The sequence below is a fragment of the Erpetoichthys calabaricus genome, chromosome 18 (genome assembly GCF_900747795.2).
Source record: "Erpetoichthys calabaricus chromosome 18, fErpCal1.3, whole genome shotgun sequence".
NCBI classification, from domain to species: domain Eukaryota; kingdom Metazoa; phylum Chordata; class Cladistia; order Polypteriformes; family Polypteridae; genus Erpetoichthys; species Erpetoichthys calabaricus.
In genome coordinates, this window is record NC_041411.2 from 5,623,156 (window position 1) to 5,642,808 (window position 19,653).

Here is a 19,653-nt window from a genome sequence, read left to right on the forward strand (position 1 = left end):
GATCGTGAGGGGGATTAATTCACCAACTGTGGGGTTGTTTTCACTTCTGATGTTCTTCACATCATTTCATGTTGGTTAGATTTGCTTTGGCTTGGCTGTCGTTTGGCTTTAATCCTATAAAACATGAGAGTCCATTTGAGCCGTTGGTCCTTCTGTTCTTTTGAGTGGCCATCTGGTGTCTCCAGTGCCATCAAATTTCAAGTCTTGTGCCACACTTTCAGACTACAGTGGCTTTCTTAACCTTCATGTGACAGAGGCACATGGCAGGCTGTCTTGTTCCGTCACAATGATTACCAGGTGTCACTGCTCAGACGTGGACCTTACCCTCATTCTCCTGTGTCGCTCCTTTATTATCGCTGATTTGCTCAAAAGAGACGATGAAAACCTTGGAGATATTAAGGGATTATTGCAATAAGTATACCTGGCACTGCCACGCTCTCTGTCCATTCAACTTAACACATTGTCTTGAGGTCGTTTGGAGAAGTAGAGGGCCCACTTGAAGCCCACTTAAACATGCTGAAGCTGCTGTCAGCTAATGTACTGTTAATAGCTGGAGTAATAAAAACAGGGAGGCTGAAAAACAACCATAAAGCATTCTGTGGCCTTCAAACTGGCTCCCAGCAATGCACCGTGTGGATGGTGGTCTTACAAGGCTGTCATGATTCTGGATCACATGACCCCGGGGGCCTGGCATTAGGTAGTCATGAAGGGAGTCCTCACTTTGCACACCTGCCTACTTTTCTTGTGTGTTTTTAGGTTTGCGTTCACCTCGGCTGTTATCTGTCTTGGTGTCCCACGGCTACCATCCTGGCCACTGTCTCTGGTCAGGTCAAGTTCAGCTTTTGCAAGAAGGCTGACATATTGGGGTTGAAATACATGTAGTAATAGAATGCATCATTTTTCATTCCAACAGATGGCGCATCACAAACATTCACTTTGCTTTTACAAATCCCATAGTGAAAGGCATTTGTGAATTTCCCCTTGGGATTAATTATCTATCTATCTATCTATCTATCTATCTATCTATCTATCTATCTATCTATCTATCTATCTATCTATCTATCTATCTATCTATCTATCTATCTATCTATCTATCTATCTATCTATCTATATAACAGAAACATATGCATTGTATTTGCCATTCCAACAGAGACCGCATCACAAACATTTGTAGTAATAAAATGCATTGTATTTTCCATTCCAACAGATGGCGCATCACAAACATTTGTAGTAATAAAATGCAATGAATTTGCCATTCCAGCAGATGCTGCATCAAAACATTTGTAGTAATAAAGTGCATTGCATTTTTCATTCCAACAGATGGCGCATCACAAACATTTGTAGTAATAAAATGCAATGAATTTGCCATTCCAGCAGATGCTGCATCAAAACATTTGTAGTAATAAAGTGCATTGCATTTTTCATTCCAACAGATGGCGCATCACAAACATTCACTTTGCTTTTACAAATCCCATAGCGGAAGGCATTTGTGAATTTCCCCTTGGGATTAATTATCTATCTATCTATCTATCTATCTATCTATCTATCTATCTATCTATCTATCTATCTATCTATCTATCTATCTAACAGAAACATATGCATTGTATTTGCCATTCCAACAGACACCGCATCACAAACATTTGTAGTAATAAAATGCATTGTATTTTCCATTCCAACAGATGCTGCATCAAAACATTTGTAGTAATAAAGTGCATTGTATTTTTCATTCCAACAGATGGCGCATCACACACATTCATATTGCTTGTACAAATCCCATAGCAAAAGGCATATAACATAAACATGCATTGCATTTGTCTATCCAACAGAGGGTGTATCACAACATTTGTAGCAATAAAATGCATTGTATATTTCATTCCAGCAGATGGTGCATCACAAACATTTGTAGTAATAAAATACATTGTATTTGCCATTCCAGCAGATGGTGCATCAAAATATTTGTACTAATAAAGTGCATTGCATTTTTCATTCCATCAGATGGCGTATCACACACATTCATATTGCTTTTACAAATCCCATAGCAAAAGGCATATAACAGAAACATGCATTGCATTTTTTCATTCCAACAGATGACGCATCACAAACATTAACACTTTTATTACGAATCCCATACCAAAAGGCATATAATATATACATATTATTGTATTCATTGTTACAAAAAGGCGCCATCTCTAAATATTTGTGATATGCCATCTGTTGGAATGAAAGACTCCAATATAACACAATGTGACAAAAGAGAAGGGCCTGTAACTGTGCCTGGGAGCCGTACATTCTGTATATTTGTGTACATTTGTGTGTTTCTCTTATTTGTCTGCTTTTGTTCTCCTGTGTGGCTCAGTAAACGCAGGAGTCTGATTTGCCTCTGCCTGTCAGAATGATGAACTTCTCGCTGTAGCCCAGCTGCTGAACTTTGACAAGTGGTGTCTGTTTCTGGAATGCTCTCCTTTTCACACTCCCATTCCGGTCGTCTGACAGCTGGTGGGCCTGCAGTGATGTTTTTTTTTATTCCACAGGTGAGACCCCTTTTTTACTTGAGCTTGTCGGACGTGATGTTGGGGGTCAGCTGGCTGATCGGAGCCCTACTCTACCAGGAACAGCAGTCCGGGAAGTTCAACGTTGCCTGCTATAATATGCAGCCAGCAGGAGAGGTGAGATGTTTGGTCTCAGTGAGGAGCCGGATGGGCCGCCATTGTTTTGTGGTTTTTAGTGTAAAAAAGAAGGGCACGTCATGGTTGTTTGGTAGAAGGCTGAAAATTCCTCAAAAGTGGGAGATTAAGGGCACATTGGGAAAAAAGACTCGTCAGCGGGTGGAGTGGAGACCACGGCCATGTTCAGTTGGCCTCACTTCTCCTTGTCCTGTTTTTGTTGAGTTGTTTCATTTTGCGTGTGAATGAGGCCAGCAGGGACTGTCACTTGTGACCTTTCGGAGGCTGACATGAACGCAGCCTGACACAGGAATGCTGCTGTTGTCTCTCCCTTCTGCCCCGTTGACTTATTGCTCAGATTCTTTTGGCGTTTGCTGCACCTGTAATTACCTTTCTGAGTGACACGACCACATCGCTTTGGCGTGTTCAGCGCTCCCGGTAATCTGAAGTGACACAAATCCTGTTTTGTTTTTTTTTAATTATTTTAATTCTTCTGTCACTTTCAGGTGTCCATTTTGTTTAAATGGGGTGGTCTGCACTCAGGGGGAAGGTTGCCACACGACCGTTTTCGATTGTGCCCACTGAGGCTGTGTGTGTGTCTGCATGGATGGCACAGGTCAGTTATTCAACGATAGGTGACATTAACGGACCCATCCCCAAAATCGTGGGTGCGACTTCATTAGCCTGTCCTGAGGTGGCGCTTGCACGTTCAACGCCCACGTGAGTCAGACCACCAACCACATCTCGGGACCCGCTCCCGCGTTTGAAAACAATGGCGGGCAGTGACCCGGAAACATCGGGATTGTCGTCGGCTGACGCGCTTTGTCATCCTGCCCGTTTTTATTTGTTTATATGCCATTCTTAATTAGGGGGGCATCGTGCTGATTGATGGTCATTGGCCGCTCCTGTCCCGTTGTGTTTCCGTCGTCTGATGGAGTGCTGAGGCTGATAATTAAAATCTCCTAACGCTGGTGGCAGAATGAATCCCCCCCAGCCTGCACCCTACTGTGCCCCCCCATTCCCAGCTCTAATTGCTCTTGTCCTCACTCAGATGGGCTCTCAGTGCAGAGTTTAGTGTTTCCTGGCGTTTTTGATGCCCGTGTTCCCAAGTCCTGTTTGAAGACATTTGGAGACGTCCAGCCCCCCCTGAAAGATGATTGGTGTGTTCTCATTTAGGACCCTCTGCCATCTCACGTTGCCATTTTCTGATGGTTAAGTCAAACGAACAGCAAGCTCCTCCATTCTACTCCCCTCGATGGCTGACAAATAACATCAAGTCGAGGCGTATTGTGGAACATTTACCCCCCCAGCAAGTTTCCACCTCTGTCCCCGTGTTCTCCTTGTTGCATTTTTAACGGAACAATTGGGATCCACCGGACTCATTCCCTTCGTAAAATGAAAAATTGAGTCCCCTTTTAATCTCCATTTGCTTAAACTGAAAAGGCTCGACGACTCCTTCACAGCTCAGACGTCCCAGCAGGGGGTGACCGGGTGACAACATCCGAGGGGGTTGCCCCCACATGACTGTCTTATTATTTACTTGTGCAGTGTTTAATGCAGAAATCAAGAGATGGGGGTCAGCGCAGCGCAGCCCCGACTTGATGAAAGTCTGAAAGTGTCCGTGCGCCGTTAGCAGTGCGACTTACTGCAGTCAATGATCGACTGTCCATGGGCCGGGGAGGAACTCGATGAAAAAATCGGGGGGCCGCGCATTATTAACAATGCAAATTACACGATACGTTAAGCGATCGGCTGTCCGCCGGCCATTGAAGGTGCGAATTACAGCGCCACGATAAGCAATCGGGTGACCGCGCGCGCCATACTGCCGCGCTGCATTAGACGATCGACTGTGCGAGGGCTGAAAACACCGAGGAGGAACTCCGTGAAACAAGCGAGTGTCTGCGCGAACTTAACATTGGGAATTACACGATACATTTAAACGAGCAAGTGTCTGCCGGTCATAAATGGTGGGAATTACTGCACAACGTTAACGATGCAGTGTTTCTTTCTGCCCGCCCTCAGCAGTGCGAATTACTGCACTGCGTTAAACAGTCGACTGTGCGAGGGCTGAAATCTCCAAAGAGGAGCGCCGAGAAACAAGCGTTATTAACGGTGCGAATTACACGATACATTAAACGTTCAAGTGTCTGCCGGTCATTAACAGGGGGAATTATCTGGCCTCGTTAACAGACTGGGGTTTTCAGCGCCCGGGGACAACTGAAGATTTCGCGCCGCCTCCCGTTTGCCAAAATGCAATGGGGAACATCAATTCGGCGCTCCCTGAATGCTGCGCCCGGGGACAGATGTCCCCCCTTGCCCCCCCCAACGCTACGCCACTGTGGTACAGTTAACGTAACGTTAAGCGATTGCCTGTTCACCGGACATTAAATGTCCAAATTACTGTGCTACAATAAGCGATCGAGTATCCAACCAACCAACCATTATCCTACCCGCTATATCCTAACTGCAGGGTCACGGGGTCTGCTGGAGCCAATCCCAGTCAACACAGGGCGCAAGGCAGGAAACAAACCACCGGGCAGGGCGCCAGCCCACCGCAGCGATCGATCGAGTATCCGAGCGACATTAACAGTGCGAATTACGGCACTGCGTTAAACAGTCGACTGTGCGAGGGCTGAAATCTCCAAAGAGGAGCGCCGTGAAACGAGCGTTATTAAAAGTGCGAATTACATGATACATTAAACGTTCAAGTGTCTGCCGGTCATTAACAGTGGGGATTATCTCGCCACGGTAAGCGATTGACTGTTCAAGTTCAAGTAGGCTTTATTGTCACTTCAACCATATACAGTTAGTACACAGTGAAACGAAACAACGTTCCCCCAGGACCAAGGTGCTACATGCAACATAAATTTACAACATAAATTAACAGAAAAACTAAACTAGCTAACTAAGAGGCCTAGTTAGCTGGCTAGCAGAGACAAGACAGATTGACCTAACATCCATATTACTAACCGAGAATGCTAAACCGGATGATGGACGCAGGCACATCCGGCCATGGGCCGTAGCTGCAAAAAGACGTACTGCGCAGGCGCAAGAAAGGGCGGACGGGATACACACCAAGAGGGGGATTTAACAAGCCCCTGGAACACAAAAAAAAAGAACACAAAACCACCCCACACACCCTACAAGCAACGGACGGGACACACACAAAGAGGGGGATTCAACAAGCCCCTGGAACACAAAACGAAAGAAGACGCTCGCTCAACAACAATCCTCACCCACCCACCCCCCCCCCCCCACCCCCAATCAATAAGAAGTGACACCCAAAGCCACATATCTAAAGGAAACGTCCATATTAAACATACGTCATCTCAAAACCTTCACACTAGGCAGCATAGGTGGATCTCATTAAAATAAAGCACTATTAACCGTTCAACTGGAGAAAAGGCTCCATATTAACAGTGAGTGCGAACCTCCTTAATACTTATACATATTTCGCACGCTGAGGAACAAACAAGTCATGCATACACGGTCACGGGTACAAAACTATTCGGATTGGATAACGGGACCAAACACACGAACACGAATGAAACAACAAAATACACGGCGACGCATACAACGCGCTTCGGAAAATACGTGAGAAAAAATGTCTCGGATCAAAAAACGCAAAGCTCAAGTAACCCCGTTACAGAGACGTGCCCAAATGAACAGACACATTGAACGTAGATGCATACAGCGCGCGTCTCAAAGTGCTGCATCAAAACAAACACGATTTCAAAAGAAAGAGCTTGCGTCTCAGACATACAAAAAAAGGGAGCAAAGCAACGCGCATATGACCGGCCAGAAAACAAGCAAGCAGGACTCAAAAAGCAGAAAGCTCAACTGACCGACATACAAAAACGGACAAGGCACGATACAAACAATGCACGACGTAGAGCGAAACGGACTTTACGCAAAGCGGAGGCGGATCAATTAAAAATCAAAAATAGCGCGTCACAAATAATGGACATGCAACAACGCGGCACTCAAACGCCACAAGCAAAACATGCCCGTCGCAGACATCAACACCAGACGTCTGCTACACGCTTACGCCAGTTGGCTGACAACGCTTTCAATAATGAGTCCACTATTGAGGAAAATTCATTGGGATTAATGAATGTCATTTGCAATCATTGTCATTCACTTAACTTCACAGAAGAAACAACTGGCAATACAAATAATGAATTTACACGTTGTTGTCAAAAGGGGCAGATTAGACTGCCTCCTTTACATTCATATCCTGAATCTCTACAGAAGCTTCTAAGGATGTGCCTGAAAGTAAAAACTTTATGAACTGCATTAGATCCTACAATAGTTCATTTGCTTTTGCATCTACCAGAGAACATAACAGGCCACCAAAAGGCAATGGCCCATACTGCTTTCGCATATGTGGTTAACACAACGCACTATATTATGTCCAAAAAATATTAATGTTAATCACATTACAAGTCATTTCATTACTTCCTGGAGAGACACGGCTCTTTCTAAGCTCTGACAAAGTTGACTCTGATGACGACAATGAACATCTGAATTTCCCCTTAGAATATTTGAACACTATTAACCCAGCCGGATGACCACAACACAACCTTACCCTTAAAAACGGAACAATAATCATGCTATTAAGAAACCTTAACACTAAACAGTGTTTATGCAATGGCACACGGTTAGTCGTCAACACCATGACACACAATGTTATTCAAGCAACAGTTCTTACAGGATCACATGCTAACAATACTGTTCTCATTCCTAGAATTGACCTTACGAGTTCTGACCTAGAATTACCTTTTACATTGAAACACCGACAGTTCCCCATTAAACCTGCATTTGCCATGACCATCAACAAATCACAAGGACAAACCATGGACAAGGTTGGCATCTACCTCTCTGAGCCCGTTTTTGGACATGGACAACTTTATTTTGCCTTCTCACGTGTTCGACGTTCATCTCACATTAAAGTTAAAATTAAAAATGATCCATGCCAAGGAAGACTCATTCAAAGACAAGACACCATCTTTACTACTGATGTTGTATACAGAGAAATATTCCAATAAAACATTAATATATGCCAAACACTCTATTTTGTATTTATATAGGCATCATCCAAACCTGCACACTATTCTATATCTAATTCATACATCTCACTCTTTGTCATGCCCCAACGCCAGGGGTTGGCGAGCGAAGCGAGCAGGGGGCAGAGCCCCCTAGTAAATTACCTAACATGAATTACAGCATAAATCAACAAAAACTAACTAACTATCTAAGGAAGACTTTTTTAACCAGACAGCAGACAACAAAGTGCACGTGCAATGTGCAAACAAAAGCAACAAGTGACAGTGCGACAAAAAGACACAAACGTAACATAATAATATGGTGTTGTGGTGATGAGTTGAGGTAGTGGAGAAACAGTAAACATTTCTTAGTTTAGCAGCAAAAAAATTAGGAAGTAAAGAAGTTAATGCAAAAAGTAACCAGTAATGGATATTGTGCAAAAAAAGAAAGCATTGACAGGTTGGTGTGTACGATAGTTTGGTAGTGTAGGTCAGTGTGTTTGCGCTTGTGTTGATTAGTCAGTCCAATCTCAATGTTTTGAGGTAGTTGAGTTAAGCTAAGTGATAATGTTTGTGTGTGTGTGTGTGTGTGTGTGTGTGTGTTTATCAGTCCAGTCCCTTTTTGTTGAGAAGACGGATGGCTTGTGGAAAAAAGCTGTTGCACAGTCTGGATATGTGTGCCCGAATGCTTCGGTACCTTTGTCCAGATGGCAGGAGGGTGAAGTGTGTGTGAGAGGGGTGTGTCCGATCAGCCACAATGCTGGTGGCTTTGCGGATGCAGCGTGTCGTGTAGATGTCTTCAATAGAGGGGAGAGAGACCCCGATGATCTTCTCTGCTGTCCTCACTATCCGCTGTAGGGTCTTGCGGTCCGATATGGCACAATTCCCAAACCAGACAGTGATGCAGCCGCTCAGGATGCTCTCGATAGTTCCTCTATAGAAGGTGGTCGGGATCGGTGGTGGGAGCTGGGCCTTTCTCAGTCTTCTCAGAAAGAAGAGACGCTGTTGGGCTTTCTTGTGTAGGGAGCTGGTGTTGAGGGACCAGCTGAGGTCCTTCTCCAGGTGGACGCCCAGGAATTTGGTGCTGTCGACGATCTCCACAGAGGAGCCGTTGATGCTCAGCGGAGAATGGTCACCTCGTGTCCTCCTAAAGTCAACAACCATCTCCTTTGTCTTGTCAACATTCAGAGAGAGGTTGTTGTCTTTACACCAGTCCGTTAGCCCCTGCACTTCCTCTCTGTACGCTGACTCGTCGTTCTTGCTAATGAGACCCACCACGGTCGTGTCATCAGCGAACTTAATGATGTGATTTGAACTGTGTGTTGCTACACAGTCGTGAGTCAGCAGTGTGAACAGCAGGGGACTGAGCACACAGCCTTGTGGGGCACCAGTGCTCAGTGTGGTGGTGCTGGAGGTGCAGTTCCCGATCCGTACTGACTGAGGCCTTCCGGTCAGAAAGTCCAGGATCCAGTTGCAGAGGGAGGTGTTCAGGCCCAACAGGCTCAGCTTCCCGATCAGTTGTTGGGGGATGATCGTGTTGAATGCTGAGCTGAAATCTATGTACAGCATTCGAACGTATGTGTCCTTCTTGTCCAAGTGTGTGAGGGCAAGATGGAGTGCAGTGGAGATGGCGTCGTCCGTTGAGCGGTTAGGACGGTACGCAAATTGCAGTGGGTCCAGTGAGGGGGGCAGCAGGGACTTGATGTGTCTCATGACAAGCCGCTCGAAGCACTTCATGATGGTGGGTGTAAGTGCAACAGGACGATAGTCATTGAGACAGGACACAGAAGACTTCTTGGGCACGGGTACGATGGTGGTGGCCTTGAAGCACGTGGGAACGACGGCGCTGCTCAGAGAGATGTTGAAGATGTCGATAAGAACATCTGCCAGCTGTTCTGCACATTCTCTGAGCACTCTGCCTGGGATGTTGTCTGGTCCAGCAGCTTTACGTGGGACTGTTCACCGGACATTAAATGTCCAAATTACTGTGCTCGAGTATCCAACCAACCAACCATTATCCAACCCGCTATAGCCTAACTGCAGGGTCACGGGGTCTGCTGGAGCCAATCCCAGCCAATACAGGGCGCAAGGCAGGAAACAAACCACCGGGCAGGGCGCCAGCCCAACGCAGCGATCGATCGAGTATCCGAGCGACATTAGCAGTGCGAATTACGGCACTGCATTAGACGATAGAGGGTCTGCGGTTCATTAGTGTGCTGCGCTACATTAAATGATCGACTGTCTGCCGGGTGAAATCGCCATGAAGGAACTGGATTGAAAAATCGAGTGGCCGCGCATTATTAACAGTGGGAATTCTAGCACTGCATTGAAAGGTGTTGAGGTGTCACCTGCTGCACTCGGGTCCCAATCCGGGTGGTTCGTCCTGTGGAGGCAAGTGAGGCAGAGCCTCATCTGTCATCATGGAAAGTAAAAAAAAAAAATAATAATGTTAAAATATATTTGTCCACTGGTCTATAAATTTGTTTTCTGTACGATTCCAATAATTTTGATCATTTTTATAGTCAAAATCGCGGAATTTACGCATTTCCTGATTAAATGCAGGAATTAAATGCAAGGTGCTGCAGCGCTCTGTCCCTCACACACTGACGGGTTGATGTCTGCGATTGGCGCGTGCCTGTTGCTGTCTCTCATTATGTCGCCAATATAAGGTTTGCAGACACGTTTATTATACCTCATGACTTTCCACAGTCTGGCTAATATCTTTAATGAATGTGTGTTACATATTTAGTCTTGCTGATCGGACATTAAGCCGCAGTGAGAAGGCACAAGGTGAGTGAGGCAGACAGTACCGTGGCGCCCTGAAGGGGGCGCGTGTGAGCCCAACAGCTGCTGGTCGCTGCTGCTGTTCTTCTAATAAGTCAGCGAGATCAGAAAGTCAAGTGCGCCGCAGCGGGCCGCTTGTTTTTATTTTTTTTTTTGTTCCGACTGACTGCCAAAATGGAAGATTTTTACAACTAAAGGAAATTAGGGAGGACTTTTACAAGAAAGTGATGGAGATTTTCGTGGAGAAGAATAATAAACAACTAAAGGTACAGACCATTAACGGTTTTCAATTTTATTAAAAAAAAAAATGGGATCAGACTAAGGAAAAAAAAACAATCCAATATTTAAAAACTAAATTTTGACCTTAAATAAAATATTCAGTTGTTTTACTTGTTATCCTGTTGTTGAACAGTCCGTATTAAAATTGATTAAAGCATCAGAATGAAAAGCGTTTAAAACAACTAAATATTTCAATTAAGGTCACAAATGAAATCCGTTTTATTTTTGTACCCCACTCTATACCTTCATTTGTTTTGGATGAGTAGGAATTGTGGAATTGCAACGGCAAATTTAGAACACATGGAGGGTGAGGACCAAATGCGCTCTCTCCGCTGTCTCTCGCCGCTAGAAACGTAACGTTCTTTAATAGCTAAATACGCGCCTTACCAGTGTGTGTGTAAAGAATGAGATGAGATATGAAACCTAAGCAGTAGTCAGGCTGCCAAGTGAATAGTCAATAAGCAACTCTCTGGGGTTCATAGATTTGTAAATGTCACTCTGAAGGAGTCACCCGCCATGACCTTCACCGCACATCACAGGTCCTGCGGTGTTTCAAACAATCCGACTGTCCACTCGCCATTAACAGTGAGAATTACTGCACTGCACATGAAACGGCTGAGCGTCCCTGTGGTTTATTGTTTCAGATATGATCACCTATCTCTGTTCATCAAGGTCTGTGTGAGGGTCTTAATCTGAACTTTGGTTACCACCTTGCAGGGTGTCGCCAACCCTAAAGACTCTCTCAGTCCTGGAATCAGCCTAGTCGCTCTCCTCAGGACTTTCTCCAGTGCTGCTATGTCTTTTTTTGTTTTTTTGTTATCTGGAGACCCAAACTGCACCCGGGACTCCAGATGAGGCCTCACCAGTGTGCTGTGAAGCTTCAGCCTGACCTCCTTGGACTTCTACTCTACACATCAAGGCGCTATATAACCTGGCATCTGCTTCCTCCATTACTTCTGTCCACTGTCTGGGTGTAGGTTGTCATGAGTCCAGCACGACTCCCAGCTCCTTCTCCTAAGGTGCAGTTTCAGACCCCTCATTGTGTACTCAGCTCTATTTTCACTCCACTGTGTTTCTTCTACCACAGATCTGCCCACACCAGTATGCAGTCCAAACCCCCCCTAAAACAGCTCAGCTGAATTCCCAGTGATCTCTCCATCCTTCCATCTAGGGGTCCATCAGTGACTCCCTGCTAATGCCCATGATCTTGGAATGGGATAGGTGTTCAGGTGTCCACCAACGGCGTATCACTTATCTTGTCCTGAGATGTCCCCCACGCAGTGTGCTGGCTTTGTAACGGGTCACGACCCACGCTTTAGGAAACACCGGTGTAAATCACAGAGAAGATGGCGTTTTGGCACTTGGTCCTCTAATTAGTTGCACTGCTTAGGACCCCCCAGAGACGTGAAACTGCACTGCACGTGAGGTCAGTCCACTGACTGGTTACGATGGAGAAATTTGGAGGTTGTTGTACCTAAAATTCATCTTGGGTTGGTGTTTGTTAACAATGGTGGGCTGCAAATCGAAGTTCATTTCCCACCATTGACTCTGTATCAAGTGTGCCAGCTAGGCATCCTGTCAAATGTGACGTCACTGACACCGTTCTCTATGCCAAGTGTATCGTCCTTGTCACCGTTGTGGCATGCATGTCCGGTCTCCTAGCACACATTTTGGGGGTGTGGTGGGCACATATTGGTTTTTAGTTTCTCTTTGTGTGGGTTCAGCTGCTGGCAGTGATCTCGCGGACGTGGCCGATTTTCTCCTCGCCCCGTGGTGTTGACCATCTTACGTAACCGCCTGTTGGAATTCTCGCCTGCGCTCCCCGACTGCTGGCAGAGCTGTTCATTGGCGGTCCTCCGAAGGGGCCTTTTGTCGGCCAGCGCCGATTTCTTGTGTGCCTCACTAATTACTGTCACCTTCCAGCTCCTTGCCTGTGCTCGGCTCACGTGTCACCTTCTCAGTCACTGCTTTGCGCTGTCACTCTCAGGCCTTCTTCCTCCTTTTATTTTTAAGCACATTTCTTTGTGATGTCAGGGCGTTTCCTCAGTTCGGCTCCTTCCTGCTTCTTTTAATGTCCTACTGCCTGCCCACCCTGCACGTCTACGTGCCAACTGTCTTGTGAAAGTAACTGTTCTGTGACTGGTGACGGTGAGACTTGAACTTGAACTCAAATGACCGTCCTTAAAGAAAAAGCAGAAGCAAAGTCACAGGCACGACAAGAAATGCCCCGTAATTCATATTTTACATTCACACATACAAAGAGGGCAGCACGGTGGCACACATTTGGCCATGCTGCCACCCAGTAAGGAGACCAGGATTCATGCCCCCTTTGTAGACTCTGCATGTTTTCCCCGTGTCTGTGTGGGGGTCCTCCCACAGTCCAAAGACATGCAGGTTTAAGGAGCTGGCAGTGCTAAATTGGCACATGTGATGGACTGGCATGCTTTCCAGGGTTAGCTCCTGCCTTATCCCCCTGAGCTAACTGCGATAGACGCCAGCACCCCCAGACACCGGGACCCTGAATTAGACTAAGTGGGATAGAAATTGACATGGCATACAAAGAGGTGCACACAAGGGCCACAAATCCAGCCAAGGCTTCATTTGTGACACTTCAGGGTTGGCAGAGGTGCCCCTTGGCTCCTTAGGACGTCAGTCTCTGGGATTGACATTGGATGGTGGCAGCAGCAGCCACTCACATGGTGATCCAGTCAGGGCCAAAAATGCCTGCTGCTGCTACTGCCACCTCCAGGGTGATCTCCTAAAGGAACCAAGGAGCACCTCTTCACAAATAGAAGATGGCGGAGCACTGTAGACCCCAAAAATCAAAATTTGTACGCCATTTTTCAGACCCTGTTTTGTCCTTTAGAGTAAAGAATAAACCAATGGGTGTCAAAAAGTTGTAGATGCCACCTCAACCAACCCCAGTAGGACCACCTAATGGGATACAAGGGGTCAAAACATAGAAGAAAATGGGGTTCAATAATGTACATACATGGCATGTCGTTTTATGTTTCAAGATGGTTGATTATGAATATGATCATATTTTTGATTCCTTACCGGTGGTCCTAGCCCTCTAAGAGGCACTCCCAGAAGGTCCAAAAGGACAAGTTCGTTTTAGACTATTTCAAAGTTGCTGATCACAAATACGGAGATATTTTTGACGTTTGACACTTTACTAGCCCTCTGTGGACCCCCATCAGGGGGTGACAACTGACACGTTTCAAACATAGGGATGTGGGGTGTCATTTTAGACTATAATAAGGTTGCTGAAAATGAATTTGAGGGTTTTTTTGATGTTTGACCGTTTACTACCCCACTATGGACCCCCATCACAGGGTGATAAGAGGCACAGTTCAAACCTAAGCATGTGGGGTATCATTGCAGACTATATTAAGGTTGCCGATCATGAATATGAGGTTCATTTCGATGTTTGTCCCTTTTACTAGCCCAGAGGGTGACAAGTGACACATTTCTATTACAGTCAAAAATATTTTGACTTGAAACATTTCAAGTAAAGTCACCCTTTTTAATATTTCAAATATTGTTGTTGATTATGTACTTTTACCTAATGACGTAAATCATGACTTGTCTTAAGAACACCCCGAATTAGGGCGGTGTACCCCCATGTCCAACATTTTGCTTGTCATTGTGGGTAATCAGACTCTAGGCTATTGTATTCTGAGGCCCCCATGTGTGGCTCTTGCTGCCCGGCTGTGCCCCTGGCTGGCACTGTGTTAGCTACGGTTACTTGTTTACAGGACATATTTGCTGAGGTAAGTCATCAAGTCACTGGACTGGTTTCAAGGTATGAATTCTTGCAGGGGTTTGCTGTGTGGTGATTGGTTAGCTCGCTACCTGCGGCGCGTCACATGAGCGACTAAAACAACAAGAGTGCGGCGTTCAAACTTCAGACTCCAACTGCTTTGTGAGCAGAAGGTGAATTACAGGATGGCATTACATAATGGCTGCTGTAGGCGTGTCGGGCCACAGATCACCTCACAGAGCCCTGCTGAGGATGTTGACGCGCCTCCGGGCACGAGGGGCCTCTGATCAGCAATCTGTACTGTAAATCAAGCAGGGTGGCTTTGTCTGAGCACGTGACGTGGGCCTGAACTTAAACTTGACATTGTCTGTGCTGGGCCCCCCCGCCTATGCCCCGTCGTTTCTGCCTTTCTTTTAATGGCTCCTCCATTTTTTTTTCCTGAGCCCCCCCCCCACATAGCCAAATCCCACCAACTTCACAACTGGGAGTGGTCATTTTCATTAAGGTCCGTGGAGTGAACCTCTGAGCAGGTGGAGTGTAACGAGTCATTCAGAAATCGTGCTTATAGGGTCTGCGCTGTCATAAATGGTGTCCTCACGAATTCATGGAGGAGTGTTGAGGGACGACGGAGTCGTCCGATTGAATTGTGGTCCGGGCACTCCATGTTCCCCCACTGTCTGTGCGTGTGCTCCTCCAGGTGTTCTCCTTCTTCTCCCACCTCCTAAAAATGTGAAAACAGAGGACACTGAGCTGTCACCGTGTGCGTCTGGCTTTGTGTGTGACTGGGGACGGCCAGCTGACTGATCCCCTCTCCATCTTTACTTCCTGCCTTGGGCCCGCTGCGCCCGCCATTGACTCTGGACGTCCAGCACACTTAATTTGTGTTACGTCTGAGTGAGGCGCGGCTATGAGAGAGGAAAGTACGCGAATCGAGAGGCACAACCTCACGCCATAGCAGAGGAGGGCACCGGGAGATACAACCTGTCAGGCCGGGCATAATAATTAATAAATAATAATGAGCTCACTTACTGTATCTGCGATGCACCTGAAAGAAATAGCAAAGTCACCTGTTGGGAGAAATAAAGTTCTGTCTGTCTGTTATATAGCGCCTTTCACTATCTATCTATCTATCTATCTATCTATCTATCTATCTATCTATCTATCTATCTATCTATCTATCTATCTATCTATCTATCTATCTATCTATCTATCTATCTATCTATCATATAGTGCCTCTCACACCTATCTATCTATCTATCTATCTATCTACCTACCTATCTATACTAATAAAAGGCAAAGCCCTCACTGACTGACTGACTGACTGACTGACTGACTGACTGACTGACTGACTGACTCATCACTAATTCTCCAACTTCCCGTGTAGGTAGAAGGCTGAAATTTGGCAGGCTCATTCCTTACAGCTTACTTACAAAAGTTAGACAGGTTTCATTTCGAAATTCTACGCGTAATGGTCATAACTGGAACCTGTTTTTTGTCCATATACTCTAATGGAGGAGGCGGAGTCACGTATCACGTCATCACGTGATCACGTAGGAGGCGTAATACGTGAAGTGAAAACAAGGAAGAGATTTACAGCACAAGTCAAACGCGGGAACAAAGGTAAATGACGTTAATTGTTGAGTGTCTTTTAATACTGTGTAACCATACATATTAACAGATGTGCAATTAAACGTGTGCATTTACAGGGTGATTTCTCAGGCTTAAAAGCTCGCCTTTTACTAAAAAGGTAAATGCTGTTTTCATTCTGAAGGGCACAAACCACGTTAGATTTCATGCTCAAGAGTAAGCTCAGCACACAGCTTGGTCATATTACAACCGGAAGGGTGAACTGACAATATGGTATACAAAGAGATCCTTAAGAAATAATTATTGATTCATTTTCCCTCAGTTTAAAAAGGTTTACTTTTCTTCTTAATAAAAATTTTAAAGCGGTACTTCGCCGCTGCAAAGCGTGGGTATTTTGATATATATCAAAATATATCGCGTCATCACGCCTCCCATGTAAGCATGTGAACTGACCCGCTGCCGTTTGCAATGCCATATTCGCGAGATACAAGTTTAATGACAACACACGAGGTATAAACGACAGTTTGGATCACTTTGGGACAGAGTTAAAATTGCTGTGGCCAGAAACTTTTAACTGCCGGATCTTAGCTAACATTAAATAAACCCGTGGACATCGCAACATCACACAAGAGAGCGGCTCACGTGAAGTGACTGAACGCAGCAGGAGTGATCACTTCAATGAATCAAACCTGTTCAAAAAACACATTTCCCAATTGATAACGTACGAAAACAATAGATAGATAGATAGATACTTTATTAATTCCAATGGGAAATTCACAATATGAAACCAATTGTGGATTTCCGTACAGCCACTGAAACTTTGTGACGGCACGAGACTTCAGGTGACGTGTCTGCAAAACAACCTCATTCAGGCAACTATTTTTACTGGCGGTGGCTCACGGGAGAGAGTTTTTATTCCTCGCATCCCCGTTATACCCTCTGATCTCCAATTTCAATTCAAACGCCTCCAATTTCCACTAAGGCTCTGCTTCGCAATGACAATTAATAAGTCTCAGGGACAGACCCTACAAAAGGTTGGCACTGATTTGATATATATATATATATATATATATATTTGCAGTTGGAGATCCAAATATGCAAACCGTATCACAGACCTTCTCTTCCATGTATACATATATATACATATATATATATATATATATATATATATACATATATAATATATATATATATATATATATATATATACATATATATATATATATATATATATATATACATATATATATATATATATATATATATATATATATACATATATATATATATACATATACATATATATATATATATATATATATATATACATATACATATATATATATATATATATATATATATACATATACATATATATATATATATATATATATATATACATATACATATATATATATATATATATATATATATATATATATATATATGACAACAACACTCATAACAGTGACAACACAATTACATATATATATATATATATATATATATGTACATATGTATATATATATCTGTCAATGTATTTTTGTATGTATGTCTAGATATATATGTAGATATGTATATATGTGTATATATATGTAGATGTGTAAATATATATATATAATATATATATGTATGTGTGTGTATCTATCTATGTATGTGTACAGTGGTGTGAAAAACTATTTGCCCCCTTCCTGATTTCTTATTCTTTTGCATGTTTGTCACACAAAATATTTCTGATCATCAAACACATTTAACCATTAGTCAAATATAACACAAGTAAACACAAAATGCAGTTTTTAAATGATGGTTTTTATTATTTAGGGAGAAAAAAAATCCAAACCTACATGGCCCTGTGTGAAAAAGTAATTGCCCCCTTGTTAAAAAATAACCTAACTGTGGTGTATCACACCTGAGTTCAATTTCCGTAGCCACCCCCAGGCCTGATTACTGCCACACCTGTTTCAATCAAGAAATCACTTAAATAGGAGCTGCCTGACACAGAGAAGTAGACCAAAAGCACCTCAAAAGCTAGACATCATGCCAAGATCCAAAGAAATTCAGGAACAAATGAGAACAGAAGTAATTGAGATCTATCAGTCTGGAAAAGGTTATAAAGCCATTTCTAAAGCTTTGGGACTCCAGCGAACCACAGTGACAGCCATTATCCACAAATGGCAAAAACATGGAACAGTGGTGAACCTTCCCAGGAGTGGCCGGCCGACCAAAATTACCCCAAGAGCGCAGAGACGACTCATCCGAGAGGTCACAAAAGACCCCAGGACAACGTCTAAAGAACTGCAGGCCTCACTTGCCTCAATTAAGGTCAGTGTTCACGACTCCACCATAAGAAAGAGACTGGGCAAAAACGGCCTGCATGGCAGATGTCCAAGACGCAAACCACTGTTAAGCAAAAAGAACATTAGGGCTCGTCTCAATTTTGCTAAGAAACATCTCAGTGATTGCCAAGACTTTTGGGAAAATACCTTGTGGACTGATGAGTCAAAAGTTGAACTTTTTGGAAGGCAAATGTCCCGTTACATCTGGCGTAAAAGGAACACAGCATTTCAGAAAAAGAACATCATACCAACAGTAAAATATGGTGGTGCTAGTGTGATGGTCTGGGGTTGTTTTGCTGCTTCAGGACCTGGAAGGCTTGCTGTGATAGATGGAACCATGAATTCTACTGTCTACCAAAAAATCCTGAAGGAGAATGTCCGGCCATCTGTTCGTCAACTCAAGCTGAAGCGATCTTGGGTGCTGCAACAGGACAATGACCCAAAACACACCAGCAAATCCACCTCTGAATGGCTGAAGAAAAACAAAATGAAGACTTTGGAGTGGCCTAGTCAAAGTCCTGACCTGAATCCAATTGAGATGCTATGGCATGACCTTAAAAAGGCGGTTCATGCTAGAAAACCCTCAAATAAAGCTGAATTACAACAATTTTGCAAAGATGAGTGGGCCAAAATTCCTCCAGAGCGCTGTAAAAGACTCATTGCAAGTTATCGCAAACGCTTGATTGCAGTTATTGCTGCTAAGGGTGGCCCAACCAGTTATTAGGTTCAGGGGGCAATTACTTTTTCACACAGGGCCATGTAGGTTTGGATTTTTTTTTCTCCCTAAATAATAAAAACCACCATTTACAAACTGCATTTTGTGTTTACTTGTGTTATATTTGACTAATGGTTAAATGTGTTTGATGATCAGAAACATTTTGTGTGACAAACATGCAAAAGAATAAGAAATCAGGAAGGGGGCAAATAGTTTTTCACACCACTGTATATGTATATGTATATATATGTTTATGTGTGTGTGTGTGTGTGTATAGCAACACTCATAACAATAACAACACAATTACATTGACAATCATGTTACATTATTTTTAAAATGTTTCCTTTTCTTTTTCATAATCTCTTTAACACACTACTTCTCCGCTGCGAAGCGCGGGTATTTTGCTAGTCTATCATATAGTGCCTTTCTATCTGTCTTTGACCAAGCCAGGTGGTGTACGTTTGCTGTAATGCGTATACAG

At 44.0% G+C, this 19,653-nt stretch overlaps 4 protein-coding genes across 18 annotated transcripts in view; 1 reads left to right on the top strand and 3 right to left on the bottom strand.

Moving 5' to 3' along the window:
* Window positions 1-19,653, top strand: part of tmem116 (transmembrane protein 116) — a 175,960-nt gene that overhangs the window by 144,609 nt on the left and 11,698 nt on the right. For 2 of the 9 annotated variants that reach the window (XM_051921229.1, XM_051921230.1), the window contains exon 4: window positions 2,532-2,666. The exons of the other annotated variants lie outside the window; for them this stretch is intronic. In XM_051921229.1, the coding sequence (XP_051777189.1) occupies window positions 2,532-2,666 (135 nt within the window). The remainder of the gene's footprint in view (window positions 1-2,531; window positions 2,667-19,653) is intronic. 9 annotated transcript variants of the gene reach the window in all.
* The window catches only part of mapkapk5 (MAPK activated protein kinase 5), a 177,495-nt gene that overhangs the window by 101,744 nt on the left and 56,098 nt on the right, over window positions 1-19,653 (bottom strand). The window lies entirely within an intron of this gene.
* The window catches only part of LOC114669151 (aldehyde dehydrogenase, mitochondrial-like), a 177,465-nt gene that overhangs the window by 53,599 nt on the left and 104,213 nt on the right, over window positions 1-19,653 (bottom strand). The window lies entirely within an intron of this gene.
* Window positions 1-19,653, bottom strand: part of LOC114669145 (acyl-CoA dehydrogenase family member 10-like) — a 195,828-nt gene that overhangs the window by 8,348 nt on the left and 167,827 nt on the right. The gene's annotated exons all lie outside the window — the stretch shown is intronic.